General features: G+C 48.2%; 4 protein-coding genes across 4 annotated transcripts; 2 read left to right on the top strand and 2 right to left on the bottom strand.

Moving 5' to 3' along the window:
- Nucleotides 1-39: 39 nt before the first annotated feature.
- Nucleotides 40-1,798, top strand: BC939DRAFT_503804 (uncharacterized protein; the record flags this gene model as incomplete). Its single annotated transcript, XM_051560441.1, has 2 exons — nt 40-154; nt 480-1,798. 2 exons carry the CDS (start codon nt 40-42, stop codon nt 1,796-1,798), a joined length of 1,434 nt encoding a protein of 477 aa, XP_051411570.1.
- A 195-nt stretch (nt 1,799-1,993) lies between these two features.
- On the bottom strand, nt 1,994-3,562 carry BC939DRAFT_180956 (3,4-dihydroxy-2-butanone 4-phosphate synthase). Its single transcript, XM_051550446.1, has 3 exons — nt 3,346-3,562; nt 2,928-3,045; nt 1,994-2,660 (listed from the first exon to the last, which is right to left on the bottom strand). Exons 1-3 carry the CDS (start codon nt 3,404-3,406, stop codon nt 2,189-2,191), a joined length of 651 nt encoding a protein of 216 aa, XP_051411569.1. The 5' UTR covers nt 3,407-3,562; the 3' UTR covers nt 1,994-2,188.
- Nucleotides 3,563-11,839: 8,277 nt separating this feature from the next.
- BC939DRAFT_180774 (uncharacterized protein) lies at nt 11,840-13,107 on the bottom strand. Its single transcript, XM_051550445.1, has one exon. It carries the CDS (start codon nt 12,857-12,859, stop codon nt 12,203-12,205), a length of 657 nt encoding a protein of 218 aa, XP_051411568.1. The 5' UTR covers nt 12,860-13,107; the 3' UTR covers nt 11,840-12,202.
- A 1,286-nt stretch (nt 13,108-14,393) lies between these two features.
- Nucleotides 14,394-14,624, top strand: BC939DRAFT_397910 (uncharacterized protein; the record flags this gene model as incomplete). Its single annotated transcript, XM_051552394.1, has 1 exon — nt 14,394-14,624. A coding segment is annotated over one exon (231 nt), but the record flags the coding sequence as incomplete, so codon positions are not given.
- Between the last annotated feature and the right edge of the window lie 570 nt (nt 14,625-15,194).

Here is a 15,194-nt window from a genome sequence, read left to right as displayed (position 1 = left end):
TCGAGTATTTCAATCAACAAGAGCAAAAAAATAATCGCCATGAATTTGAACGCGAACGTGAATATGACCACGAGCCACCCTGCTGTTGATTACAACACGTCTGAGCGTCTGCTTAGGTCTGCAGATTCGCTGGACTGTGCGCTGTCCAGTCAAGGTATGTAAACAAAGAAGTCGAAGAAAAACAATGCGACCGTTGAGAATGAGGGCTCTGTTTTATTACTCACCTTCTTGCGGGTGGAATGACTCGAATGTGTCAATCAGCTGACTTGACGCATCCTGGTCACTTTTGCCACCAACTGCCCACTGACCCCTGTTGTTCCTGAGAAACGAAAAGGGGTGCACACGTTCCACGCTCAGCCATTAAACTCAACTTTTTCTTTCTTCATAAATTATGTAAAACGCGCTTTGTGCACACTCCCATTGCCGCTGCTGTCGTCGTCATCGTCGGTCTGCTTATTACCCCAAAAACCGAATTGCAGACAAGAAGAACTCGGCCCTCTCTCGACAAGGTTTTCTCAACTGCTCGAACGTTGATCCTGTCTTTGGTTCAACCGATCTTCCCATATCTCTTTTCGACGACTGGCTCTCCGGGGACCTACATCAGGTCAGCTTACAGGACCAGGACCAGGGTCAGGGCCAGGACCACGCCTCTTTTTCCTCTTCCTCTTCTCCTCCCTCGACATCGTCCGATTCCGACTCGAACAGCCACAGCCCCGTCTTCTCTGCCAAGAGTGTCGACTCGCCCGCCTTGAGTTTTGGCTCAATTGCCTCGGACAAGGACCTCGTTCAATCCCCCGCATGCGAACAACCCATACCTTTCTTCCCAGAATTCCAGTCCAACCCAATTGCACCTCCCACCAAGAACGACCGCAGCAACCACAACAACCAGAGCCATCGCAGCGGCGTCCAGAAGTACCACAATCACAGCAGCCGCAACACCACCGACTCTGCCAATTCTGTCAAATCAGGTCCAATGATGCCATTGACGCCAGAAGTAGTGCAGCGAGCCGCCGCTGCCTTAAATATCCCATGGAGCAAGTCCCTTGAGGAGGCTGTATTAGCCCAGTCCCTGTTGTCGAACATTTCCATGCCAATGTCATCCATGAGTCTCCATGAACCGGCTGAACATATGGCTCCACTGACATCCCAGCTGTCCGGACCACCATATGCAACCTCCACTGCAGCTGCAGCAGTTGTTGCCAACATGATGTTGAACCATGTTGCTAGCATCAACGTTGCCCACGACAGCGCCATGGATATCACGCCCCCATGCACGCCCGCGATTCCCATATCGCCTGGCTCGCCCATTTCTCCAAGCCTGACCTTCCATGACGAGCGTGAGTCCTCAGTCGCGCCTCCGCTATCATCATTGACCTCAGGGCTAACTGTCCTAAGCAGCTCTCAAACGCACATGCATGTTTCTGGATCAACTAAGTCCATGCAGGCCGCAGCGTACAAGAGCACCTACAGGTCCGCGTCGCTGGTGAAGCGTAACCGTGAGGTGGAGGAGCCACCATCAGTATTAGAGGGCAAGGATATCTCGGAGATGGATGAGACTGCATTGAAGCGCGCCAAGAATACAGATGCGGCCCGGCGATCACGGCACAAGAAGCTGGTCCGGATGGAAAGCCTTGAGCAGCGTGTTGCGGAACTGGAGATCGAGAACTCGATGTTCGAGAGCAAGTTGAACGAGGTCGAGTTGGAACGGTCATTATTGGCGGACAAGGATCAGATGCAACAGATTCGTATTCACGAGCTGGAGCTGATGCTCGCTCATTTGCGGGAAAAGTTCTATTAGAGGTCCCTTTCTTTGTCATTCGTAGATACATCATCACCATTGCTTTCTGTAGTTCACTCTCAATATTTATCGGCATTGCATTAAGTCTATTCAGCCAAAGATCTTGTGTGTAATTGAACCCATTTCTGGATGCAGTAATTGGTGGCGTCAAACTGTGGAAAAAAAAGGCCTGTAGCGAGTATAAGTAATGTATATTTGGTGTTTTCATAGCAGCAATTATAAAAAGACAATTGTTGAGTAAGGAAAAAAGACAGCATAAAGAAATGACTCCATCTCCTCCATCTCTTCCATCTCCCTGCTTAAGCACCCAGATATCTCTATCGATCAAACTCCAACAACCCTCCACCACGTTTTCAAAGCTCTCTATAAATACTTCAACGATCCTGTACTCTAAAAATTCTCAACCAAACCATGCTCCTGTCTGTACTTGATGATATCTGCAATCGTAATCAACTTGATACCATGCTCCTGCGCAAACTTAAAACAATCGTCCCGACGAGCCATTGAGCCATCCCTATCGTTGACCAACTCGCAGATCACAGCGACTGGCTGCAACTTTGCCAGCTTGCACAGATCGACCGATGCCTCCGTGTGTCCGAAGCGTTGAATGACTCCGCCCTCAGCATAGCGCAGGGGCAAGATATGTCCAGGTCGGTTGAAGTCCTTGGCGGTCTTGGTAGGATCGGCAAGGGAGCGGCAGGTCAGTGCACGATCATGTGCAGAGATGCCTGTCGTGGTGCCATGCGCATAATCTACGGAAATAGTGTAGGCGGTCCTCATCTGCTCCTGGTTATTGGGGACCATCAGTGGCAGATCCAGCTCCTTTAGCCTTGAAGGTGCCGATGGCACGCAAACGTATCCACTATTATTACAATACAAATCGATATAGAGCGATGGTTAGTTAGCGTACGGCGGCTTCATGCCAGGAGACCCTCCTATTCTCGACCTCTGCAAATTTCAACAAACTCTAACAGTTCCGCCTTCCTCCGTCTCTCCGACTGAAGGTGATCTCAAAAAGGCAGTGCAATCCTCGTCTGCTTTGCAATTGGAATTCTGGACATTCTTCCTTGCATCTGTCCCGACTAGATCTTTCAGACAAAATGGTGGAAGCGGAACAGGGTTCTCTTACCTGGAATATCTGATGAGGAATGCCATCTGCTCCGTGGTAATCTTCTCCGCAGCCATGATCAGATCGCCCTCATTCTCACGGTCCTCGTTGTCGACAGCAATGATAAACTTTCCGTCAGCTAGTTATGAGGGATGTGTCCATAAAGTAAGAGCATCGGGTTAGTAGGACGAAGAAATAAAAGATTGGTCCAGCAACCCTATGCAACTGATCAGCGTCTGCTCCTGCTATGTCCACTGGTGCCGGTAATAAAGTAATGGCAGCCCAGAGTTCCTCAATGGATATCTGTGCTTCCCGACCATGTCCTCCTGATCTACTGCTGTTTTTCACCCCTGCAATTACTTCCGATCCGTGCTTAAACCGCTCCCGCTCCTGTTCCGCACTGGACTCCATTGCGCAGTGTCGGGCTGAAATGAATTACCAATATCCTTGATGGCATCCTCGACCGAGTCGAAATGCACGTCTGCGATGTTCTGGACCATGTTCTTGATGTGATGTGTGAAAGCGACTTTGCGAAGGCAAAAGGTGATGAGTCGTCGAATGGGATGGGTGCAAGAGAAAAGATGGAGAGAACAAGATGGAAGCGGGAGAGTGAGGTCCGAGAAACCTCTTTTCTAATAGGGTTTTGTCCCACACCCACGAGAGGGAAAATTTTCATGTGCTTGTCTCGTTTTGGCGGAGACAGGGGAAATAGGACAGCGGTTGGCCGCGATTGGCCGCGATTGGATACGTTTCTTCCTGCCTTCCTTTCTCGGCTCTCTTTCCTCCTTTCGGCTGATCAAGAGAAACGCGCACTCGCATAGGCCCCACCGACGCGCAGGCGCAAAGCACGGTCTGTCTCCCCGTAGACATGAAGGTTGTTTGCATGGATGCGCCTGCTGTGGCGCAGTGTACCAGGGGTAGCAAGGAGGAGGTCGAAAACGAGGTTGGTGACAGGTATTCCACGGATGCACTGTGGATAGTGAGGAAGGTTTCGACCATCAAAGTGCAAATGTGCAGAAGCAACGGCGAGGGAGGGTAGAGGCGGAAAGAGAGAGCATGTCACACAACACAGATCCTACATCGACCTCCTTTGTGCAGTCGACGCGGCCTGGTAGGACGTCGTCATCATAGATCTAGGGCTACGCCACGGCTACCGCAAGAGGGCGGCAAGGTACGTCAGAGAGTAAGAGAAAAGCCTCCGCTTCTATGCGACTACTCAAATGACGAAGAACTATTTACTATCGTTACGTAGGATGCCTCCCCTCTGTCATCGCGCTATGCCAACTTCGATAAGAAGCGCAGCAGGCTATTGAATAAAAAGATCGCATGGATAAATAATACTTGCACTCCACGCCTGTCGTTGCGCAAAACGACCACTGCAGCTTGTAGTCTTAAACATGTCATATCATGTGACTTTATTTTAAAAAACCCTCCACAAGAAGCCGCTTGATGTCGGGCATGACAAAGAATTATCGCGTAGCTGTGATCTGATGTAATCTTAGGTGTAGCCCCTGTTAAACTGGGCGCTGGCCTGACGAGCTGCGCCCAGCTGTATGTTTGTCAGCTGCAGGTTTGCAATATAACTTTTTCCACGAGTTCGTTCACGCTCCTCCCCCCTCCCCCTTTATCCCACTTGACCTCTCGTCCAGTGCGTCCCGACATGTTTCCTAGTATACCCTTTGTGATTAGATTAGCTCCTTTCAATTAAGTCCATTGTTGGTCCCACGTGCAACAACCTTCTTGGGCCCTTACTCTGGATATGTGTCAAAGAGGATGAGGGTTAGGAAAATAAAAGAAAAGAGCGGAAGCATGCGCGAGCGGCATAGATCCTACATATCCCACATATTGCTTTATCAGCTTATTCCGATGTCTGCTAGGGTTCTTCAAAACCCATCCACATCATTAACGACAACAAGAGCAAACAGCAACTAAATAGATAAAACTTAAACAAAAGTCCAGTAGAGAATGATCAACACCGAGAGACTCGACTGCAAGGGATAGCTTAACCATTTGTTTTGTACGTTGTGTGACTGATGCATGTGTACATGGATTGACTGACTTACTAGGCCCAGGTTCTAAACTGTCATACATACTGAATGGCGCCAATTGAAAGCGACTCGCCGCCTTTGATTTTCTTCTGCGCCCCATGTCATTTTTAGTCTAGTGTGTGTGAGGTTTCAATGAGTCTTTGTTCATTTCGTTCCCATCAACACCTTAATAACAGAAAATGGGTAAACGCAGTGGAAAGATACAATGGGTCCCCAAAAACAGATACACTCGTGTGGAAACACAAATGGTATACCGCACAACAGTGTAGTGTGGATGATACCTGCCCAACGGAACTCATGCGAGTGGCTGCAGAGAGCCGATGCCAGAATATTTTAAGAGTACAAATGCGACGAATATTTGGGCAAAATACCATAGTGTATATGTACACAAAACCATACCCTTGACGGTTGTCCCTGACAGTTGTCCCTGAGTGATCAAAACGGCGATTTACAATAGTCTGAACATTCCAAGGGCCCTTGCTTGCCCCCTTCTCTTTTTCTTTGATCTTTGTGGATTGTGTTCATTAACCAACATCTGAGATGCAAAAGTCCGGCAGAATGCTTTTTAAAGTGGAAGAGCTTTCAAGTGAGCATTGAAGAACAAACAAGTTTAAATTCTTTTGTACAGCTTGCCAATGAGTATTGGACTCGCATTAATCGTTCTTCTACAATAAACATGAATGGATTTCATGGTCCCAGGGTGCTACCGGGCATGACATGAAGAAAACTGCTCTGCGGCTTTGTTTCCTTGTTGCGAGAGCGGAGCCCAAAGAATAATCATCTCTACTGAAGATCTTCCTATCGAACTATCAGAATCAAAGATGATGAGTTAGAGATTATCGCTATGCACTTTATGTTGTGCTCCCCCTCTTCCATTGAATTCTCATCCCTGTCTATCATGGGTACAAGACGAGGCGTTGAAATGATGGGGTTGAAAAGAGAGGACGAGATTGCTAAACGGACCAAAAACAACTTGTAGAACACAGGTCAGTCGCGAGAAATGTTATTTATGATGAGAATACTGTTGGTGCTCTCAATCACAAGCAGATGCTTCGCATAGAGATGCAGAAAAAAAAATACATTGTCCAACGTTAATTAACTCTAAGTCGCATTCTCGAGGCATAGGAGACAACACTCCACTCGTCGTTCGTTTGTCAAGACTGATATTCGAGTGAAATAAAGACTATATATGCATGTATGTACTGTACATGTACTAGTATCCGCTGAGACCTGTAGAACATTTGATCCGCGCGCTATTTTCAAAAGGCTGCTAGGCTGAGGATACAACCGGACTGGCATGCGCATAACTTTTAAGCGCCAGCTCATGGGTTGAGTTCCAACCTTGCATGCATAACGAGGACCTGCAGCCGTCATTTCCGCCCCATGGGAAAATCCTTCGCTTAGTTATACATACCTCGCTTCCTGCCAGAATGCAGGAGAAGGAAGGAGGCTATAGCCCTCTGAAAGTATATTTACATATGCAAATTACATACGCCATAAGAACTAGATTGTGCTTTATGCTTTTTGACTATTGCAGGATTGCCGATGGAACATTGAATGGGGATGTTAGATGAGGGAACGATGCTGATGCTTTTCACTAGTACATGCTCGCGTATACTTTTTTGAGCGTGCTGCAATGATTGGTGATGTGGGGACAATGAGTGGGGAACAAACACTGAACCTGCAAGGGCATACGGTAATATACAACAGGCGCGGTCCCCTGGCTCACACGCAATGCAGGCTTTACGGCTTGTACCTGACCCTGCGTAGAACTATTGGGCATTCTCATTATGACGACAAAAAGGAAACGTGCATTTATACGCGCTCACCGTACTCGTAAATGGATCCATAGGAGCGACAGACGGGGCCCCTCGCAGCAACTCTGATGCTGTCGCTAGGTTGTATAGACTGCATTGCTTTATGCAACTCAGTAGAACCCTTCCTTTCTTGCTTGCTTGGTTGTTTCTCGTTTGAATGTACTGTATGTGCTCCAGATACAATAAAACGGAATGGTATTCGGAAATGGATAGACTATATGAGCACTGCGTTTCTTTCTTTCTTTCTCGTAGAAAACTATAGTTTGTGCATTCGTGTGTATAGTCTGATCCATGCACACTCCGGCATTTCAACTTCAGCCAGATCCACCATTGATCTCTCCATTCTGCAGTATCCACATACACCATATGCATGCACTAACAATACGATACGGTTCTCCGTCATCCTCCGCTGTGCCCCGCTTCGAAGATTCGTGTCCAATGGTTAGCAGGTTCACACGGTTCCAAGAAATATTGAGCCATATAACCGGTATGACCAAAGCGTTCTCCGCTATTTCTGCTTTGCTCTGATCTGCTTTGCTCTGCAATTTTACTGTTATTCTTTTAGTCAATTGTATTCGTTAGCGCTTGGACATGGACCAACTCTGAGCTAGTTTGTTATTTGGGCGACAATGATGTTGATGTTAGTGCCCATGCGCCATTTCGTGAGGCGCCTCAATACGCCGACGAAAGGATTTAAGATATGCACGCACTCCTATGCGATACGACTATTTGCGTTTCATTGAACTTGTCGCCGTCTTGACGTGGCATGATTCTTCAAAGCTGAGTTACGGAAGCGGATACGAGTGGACACGTAGTACTATACTATGTAGAAGATACAAAAATTATTGTCTGGCCCTATGTTCGCCCATGAGATAGCAATGCAGAGCGCAGGCGAGCAAGAAGGAGATCGGCCGTTATTCTATGCACCGGACTCCACAGGCACTATCTTTTTCAACACATGCTCGATCGAGGGAACCTTGCAGAAAGACATTATTGGCGCTTTTATCATGGACGAACTACCACGCCGTACTATAATGCTCGAGCCATGCTGCTGGAAAAAAGGTCTTATTCGAGACCATCGTTTTGGGCCGATCCTTAACAACAGGCTCGTATATCTCAAAGATACGGCAGACGATTATTTTGTCTTGGCCTGGATATACATTACCTTAAGTACCCCCCGTTCTTATCCCTGAGCAGACGAGCAGAACAGTGATCGAGGGGAAGAGTGTATAAACTGCATGTAGACTAGGTCCTCTAAATTGGTTCTGAGGTAAGCGCCGGTCTATTGATGGTCGAAATGAGACGTGAGAGCGTGTGCGCTGTGCTTGCTTGATTGTGCCATTAAACTTGAGTGCGCAAGGTCTGCTTTTATTTTTGCCGAGGAGATAGCACGATGAGATGCCGCAATGGTACTCCAACGGCAAGGGGGAAGAGGGAGAGGGATCTTCAACGTATTGCTGAGAATAAGGAATCATGGGACGGTCGCACTGTAGATCCACGCTCAGTCCAGCCTGTTGAGTTCAATCCAGGGTTGGGTTGAGAAAAGAGAAAGGCGGCGAGGTGATCGCCATTGGGTAAGAGGGTCTGCATTGTTCTGCGTTTAACTTTTCTTGGTTTTTTTGTTTTTTTTACTGTCTGTAGTCTAGTCTTTGCCGCACGTTTCTATTAAAGTTTTTTTCTTTCTTTCAACGAAAGAAATGAACAGGCAAGAGAGCAGCAAAAAAAAAAAAAAAAAAAAAGGCTCTCGGCTGATTCCAGTCCTGCTTGGCTGTTGCTCGCTTGCCTGTCTATTGTGGATACAGCTTGCTTTAGGATACTTTATTCACACTGTCGACTATTATATTTTTTATCAAACCAGGCAGCAAACAAACAACAGAGCATTATTGACAACAAACACACAGAGACTGGTCTCCTCCATCTCTCTATATCTGCTGCAAGGCGATAGGGGCAAAACCCTTCTTTTGTGTACACGCCTACCCTTCTCTCGGGGAACCCTTGCCTTCGTTCTCCATGCGGAGTGCATTGCATGGTTGATGCTTGTGTACAGGTATCCTTCCATGAACAATATGCATATTGAATAGTACATATTCTTTTCGATGTTTACAATAATAGCCATAATAGCCATAATAGCCATAATAAATAATATAACCGACCCTGATGACGGCAGCTTGAACTGCAAGTCAAGAAAGAAAGAAAGAAGAGAAACAAGGCAGGGGCAAACCCATGCAGTACACATTAGCGGAACTACATTTTATTTACAGTTAGTTATAAAAGGGCTGCACCCGCAGCCCATGGCTGAGAACCCTTCTTTGTTTTTTGTTTTCTTCCCTCTTTCTTTTCACTTCTTGCACCTCATTCTCTCTTCTGGCTGCATTATTGAATCTGTGCACCCCTGACACCCGCACGTTCTCCACCACTCCCTTTCACTCTTCACATTCGCACATACTCACAATCTCTCTCTTGCTCACTTTCCGTCTCTCTCTCTTTCTCTCTCTCCCCTTCTCTTTCTCACATACACACACATACATACACATATACACACACATATACACACATATATACACACATATATACACACACGCACACACAGACGCTCTCGCACACATTCTTCCGCCAAGCAGCACCTGTTCTCGCAACAACTGTCATTGATACCCAACAAACCCAGCCCTGTGAATATTTGCATCACGATATTGCGGATATTGCCATCTGCTGATACCATTCTTTGCTGCACACACCACCGACTTCTCAGGATTGTCGAAGCCAGCTCTTGGGTAAGACGGCCGCAGACAAAAGGGTGGACTTTACAACAAACACATGCAAAGCAACATATCCTCACCAGTAGATACCCAGTACGACGCCGGTTATTAAAGGCCCGGCGGTTGCACTCCCCACATACACACAACAATATCAATGAGAACAACAAATACAATTGCATTGCAACAGAGGCACTCATCGATTGTGACCCATTTACTGCTCACGGAGAATTTATCCAGCACTTTTCTGGGGCATATTCTCGTTCCCAGGGTCAACTATGCTTTTTGACATCATACACTCCATAGCACTGTACCACTTATATCGATCTTATTCCTCGCCCCTGCCCTCCTCCTTTCCCTATTCCTTCTTCCCCCCCCTTTTCTCTGCCCCCTCCTCTTCCTTGATGATTGTCCCACTAGTTGACACCTGTGGTGTCTTTTTAGTGGCGAGGGTTGTCACACACACCGTGAACAAAAATATCCCTGGCAGGGTCAGGGACCACGAACCCTGTTGTCACACTGCCACATGTACTTACACGCCCGGGTTATTAATCAGGTAACAAACAACACTCTCCCCTGCCGCGTTTAATGCATTGCTAGGGTCTTTTTGTTACCAAAGTGACGGCAGAACTCAGCGGAAAACGTCCAACTCGAGTCAGACTAAAAAGGTATGTGCACACACAACAAACAACAACAGTAATTCCGACCGATGATCACGCTGGTAGCATTGGCAGGCTGGAGATGTCTTTATTTGGGCTCCCCTCTCCAGTTTATTCAGGTTTTATTTATTTGTTTGTTTATTTTCTGGTTGGCTTCAACAACGACCTGGCACGCAGTTTAATACATTGGAGACCCAAACAACAACAAGAAATATGCACCTAATTGTACTCGCACATGGGTGGAGGGGGTAGGAGATTTCTCCATCCCGCTTTGCGGAGCAATCAAGCTAGGGATTGTGAGCTCGACGCTCTTCCGCCACAGGCGTAACCTAGTCTCTTTGATTCGTTCATTTCATTTATTGTGCTCACTAATCGGTCCTCTTGGACCTTACAAGCATCGTGTGGTACACGATTGGGCTATCGCTTTTTGTTTTGTGTTGTGTGCCCTTGTGTGCCTGTTGGCACTTGTGTGTGTGTATGCATGAGTTTGTGTTGTTGTTCAATCAGGGTTCAAGTCACCACGGTCATCTATTCAGGGGGATTTTCAACGATGAGATGGGTTGTCCCTGAAAGACGCGCGCGCGGCCCTGAAATTAGGCTACATTCTTATTGAGGGATCTGTATCTTTGTTGGTGTATTCCATATTCCAAGGCGCAACGTTCTCTCTTTTACTCGCCTCGGCCCCTGTGGCCTGCCCTGGCTTCCTTCTCTCTTCTGTTTTTTTTCTACTGAGCGAGGCCTCCCATTGCACCCTACAAAATGAGAGAAGTAGTCATTTGAGAGAAGGTATATGTGCTCGGCTATAACGCTAGTTATGCATGACACGATGCCATATGTTATGGCCTGGTGGGCATGTCACTTTTCTGCTTGTGCTTCTTTTCCGTTGGTGAGTCGTTCCACAGGATTGCGCGTGGCATCAGGGTGTTATTTGTGTCTGTACTCAGAATAATCATCATCCGGTGCATTGTCTCCCTTTTTTCGGTCCACACTCGCCTGTCCCTTTTTTATCATCCCTTGTCTTTTTTTCCGCCTTGGCCCTGCTACTACCCCCTCTCCCTCTTTCTGAGCATAAAAAAGCGTCTAATCCCCGCATCCCACTAAGTATGCCATGTACCTGTGCCCAGCATCCCTGCACCTGTCCTCGGCCCCTCCTCATTATCCCTTTCTCCCTGCTATCTGTACTTCTACCCTGAGGGTTGTGTGTTTTGCTGCTCACAAACAGGTTTACGCCATTCTGTTCAGCTCCTTGCATTCCAAAATATACACCCGAGCGCAAAAGCGTCTGCGCATGCATTTTGCCCTAACCCTGCTTTTCGGGAAGGAATTCGTAGACGAGGATTGCTTGTTTATTTTTGTCCGCACTTTCGGGTTACCAGTTCTCAAGTCATCTTTCTAATTTTGGCGCTATTTTCTGTTCCTGCGTCCTGGGCTGGTTATTTTTTTGCTTTTCAATTGCCCGGTTCATTTGAAGGTATATTCTGGGGATGGACACATAAATTTCCGCCGTTACGGTCGCCATTGACGCAATATCATTGGCGCCGGCCGGTACTCCTTGCAACCTCTGTAATTGTTTTCAGCTATTCGTGGGCCCCAAAAATGGCCGTAGTAAAATGCGGTTGCTGAAGAGGAGCCGTTGGTAAATGGAAGAATGGGAAGGTCTTCGAGCTGTCTTTAGAGCCGCATCTGGACCGGTGCTGTCTCCTTCTTGTTTTTAGTGCCTTCTCGAGCATTGTCGACACCTCCGTCTTGCTCACTCACGCACACTCTCCTTAAAAAGCCACGTTTTCGTTTTGCAGACACCTTACTGTTTTGAGTACTTTCTTGCTACGTGTTTTTTCGGTGTAAATAGATGGAGGGGAGAGAGGGGAGCAGAGAAGGCGGAGGTAGCGAGCCCAGTCTGGACAACAAGGAAGGATACCAACGTTTTTTATTGTTTGTTTTGTTATTATAATATGTGCGGTTGAGTACCATTCCGTCCTCTTCCCTTATCATGCGAGGTTGCCCTTCCTGCGTGGGAGGCTATTGTATCGTTTGTGGTGCATGTTTGTGCATGCGTAGAAAAAGGGACAGACTTGTTTTGTTCCATTGGGATGTGTATGTGTGGCTACCCCTTCCTGCTGCGTTCGCAGCGCTTTTTTCCTTTACTTGATTATCTGCACCCTTCTTTGCGGCTGAGTTTTCTCTGGTTTTGCCCTGGGTCGCGTTTTCTCTAGGATGATGTTCTTGATGCGAAGAAAGTGTAGCATATCTCATATGTGTGTGTATGTGGAAGAGGGAATAGGAAAAGAGACCCCGAAGAACGATGATGATGATGACCGACCCTACATGCACATAAACACGCCCTGTATCCTCCCGCCCCTTCTTTCTGCCCTCCTGCCTGCGCCCACAATCTTTGAAGCGGTTAAAAGAAAAAGCCCAGGGCCCTCTACAGCCCATCCGCCCAAATCTCCGCTCGAGAATGAACTCTACTCTGTCCAGTTTTTTCCCTGGAGAGCGACTAACCTCTTGTTTTCCTCCTTGGCATCGCTTTCTAGGTCGAACAACAAACGAACCCCCAAAAGCTGCTCTCCTGCTCTTTTTCCCGTACTCAAACCCACTGTAACTGTAACTGTAAGAGAGCCTGTCTGCCACCAGGGACCGTGTTTCTCTGATCCTTGATTTCCATTCTAACGGCATCTTGCCTCCTTTCGTGCCCTTGCCTCATCTCTCCTTGCACCAGCTTGCCTTTTTGTGTGCTTCTCATTACTTCTCATCCTGCCTTACAAGCTCTTTTTATATATATCTTTTTCGCCTTGTGTTTCTTTCCTTCTTGTGCTTCTCCTTGACCTTGTCCCACACTCCTTCAGTCATTTCGCCATAACCCATTATCCATTATCGTCATCATCATCATCATCCTTTCATTCCTCTTGGTGTTCTCCATATTGATATACATTGCAACACCCCACGCTCTCAGATTTTATTCATTCAACTCATATCTGGCTGGTCCTGGAGCTGAACCTGAACCTGAACCTGGATCCCTTTTTTTTCTTTTGCTCTTGCTATCCTCCCTTTTTTTCATTCCCACATCCCCGGCACACGTAGTGAATGAGCATAGTGTGTCCCGACATCCTTATCCCCCGACAGCGACAACCCAAACCGGAACTGTATAAATACCAAACCCTCTTTTTAAATCATGTCCACGACCGCCTCCAGCTATCCTTCTCAGTTGTACCACCAGTCTCTCTATAGTCCCCGCGACTCAGACCACAGCGCATCGCCTCGTGCGCCTCAACCACCTCTTCCCACACATCATCACCATCATCCCAGACCAGCAGACCTACAGTCACAACCACAGCCACACTCCGCCTCCCCACACCACTCCCACCCGTCCTTCCTGCGAAAGGACTATTATAGTGGAAAGAGCGCGTCGATCCCTCACACGCGACCCAACACTTCCCCCACATCGGAAGACGACCTCGCATCCATGTCCATGACCGACTCGGCTGTGCACCAGCAATCCAAACGATTGGCCGGATTATCTATCACTAACTCGTCAGGGAACAAGGTTAGCATCCTGAACGACAGCCCCCACGATCTCAACAAGGCAACGATCCATAACGAGAGCAGAGAGCGTGAATATGAGAGTCGGCCACCGATCGCACACCCAGAGCATGGTCTGCCTCCACTCCGATCCCCTCGTTCGCCTCATTTCCGCGATCGTCACAATGGTCGTGATTACTTTACAGACGATCGCAGAGATCCATACTACTCGCCTTCGTCGCATCGCCAGCGATCCGAGAGTCATGAAGCAGGCCGATCGACATCGCTCACAAATGCTGCAACACCATTTCGCTCTGGGTTTGATTCCAGGGCTGCCGAGGCCGCCAACTCGCAAAGAAGCCGGTCCCTGAGCAGTGGTGCTCAGCTCTACCCATACAACCCAAACGGTCCAGGAATGTCCCCGTCTTCACCCTTCATCCCTACGGGTGCATCCCCGCTGCCATTCTTCATGCGAGCGTTCTCTGAAGACACAGCGTCGGACGAACATGAAGCGGCCTATCGCGGCCTAATTGGTCACCCTGGTTTACCTGAGGGGCTCTTGACAGGACCCAGCTTTTCGAAGCGCAAATATTCCTGCACACACCCTGGATGCAACAAGCGCTTCACCACAAGGTAACAACCAGCTCATTATTGCAGCACTTATTTTTTGTTTACTTGTTGTTTACAGCTCATGTGCCTTAATGCAAAAAAAAAAAGGAAAAAAGTGTTTAAATTAACGCCCTTGCTGCTGTGCTACCATCTCGTCTCCCGGAAATATTATTTGTCAAACCACAAAAATAGTGGACATCTTGCCCGCCATAACCGCATCCACACCGGCGAGCGCAATTTCTCGTGCCTGATGCCTGGCTGCCCGAGCAAGTTCTCGCGACAGGACAACATGATGCAGCACTATCGGACACACATCTCTCCCAAGTCGCGTCGGGGCACATCCAAGAAGCAAGATAACCAGGATGCGGATAATGCAAACGACGTGGCGGACGACTCTGAGGCTGGGGAACACCAACCGTCCGCTTCTCAGGAACACTCCCCTGCTGCCCCTGCTGCTGCTTCCATCCCACCACCGCCATCGTCATCGTCCACTGCTGGCCCTTCTTCACGCCATGACTCGAGACAGAGCTCAATTCCACGGTTCTACCCCGCGGATCAGCATGCCGACGAGGCCATGGACCATGATGAGCAGATGGAGAGTCGCCCGTCGTCAAGGCAACAACAGCAGCATCTTTCTCCACCATCGCATGGGGGACCACACGCGGCATACCCACGCGACCATCATCATCACGGCCACCACCATCATCATTCTCACCACCATGGCCACCAGGGACAACAGCAACACCCTGAATCTTCATCGAGAACCGCTTCCGGCAGCAGCAGCAGTGGCAGCCACTGGTCAGTCCCTGCATCGCCAACGTCGCCGATGACCGGAGTGGTGGAGCGGATGGAGGACGTGACGCCGTCGCCATCGTCGAACCGT

The sequence above is a fragment of the Gamsiella multidivaricata genome (assembly GCF_025024155.1).
Source record: "Gamsiella multidivaricata strain RSA 2152 chromosome Unknown BC939scaffold_38, whole genome shotgun sequence".
In the NCBI taxonomy this organism is placed as follows: Eukaryota; Fungi; Mortierellomycota; class Mortierellomycetes; order Mortierellales; family Mortierellaceae; genus Gamsiella; species Gamsiella multidivaricata.
This window is presented reverse-complemented; position numbering and strand designations above follow the sequence as displayed.

Bases quoted from the DNA above. Each gene is read 5' to 3' on its own strand.
- BC939DRAFT_180956 (XM_051550446.1), bottom strand. From the start codon at position 3,406: ATGGTCCAGAACATCGCAGACGTGCATTTCGACTCGGTCGAGGATGCC. The intron at 3,046-3,345 runs GTAATTCATTTC...CCTCATAACTAG, and splicing joins GGATGCCATCAAGGATATTG to CTGACGGAAAGTTTATCATT. The intron at 2,661-2,927 runs GTAAGAGAACCC...TTGTAATAATAG, and splicing joins TTCCTCATCAGATATTCCAG to TGGATACGTTTGCGTGCCAT.
- BC939DRAFT_180774 (XM_051550445.1), bottom strand. From the start codon at position 12,859: ATGCCGTTAGAATGGAAATCAAGGATCAGAGAAACACGGTCCCTGGTG.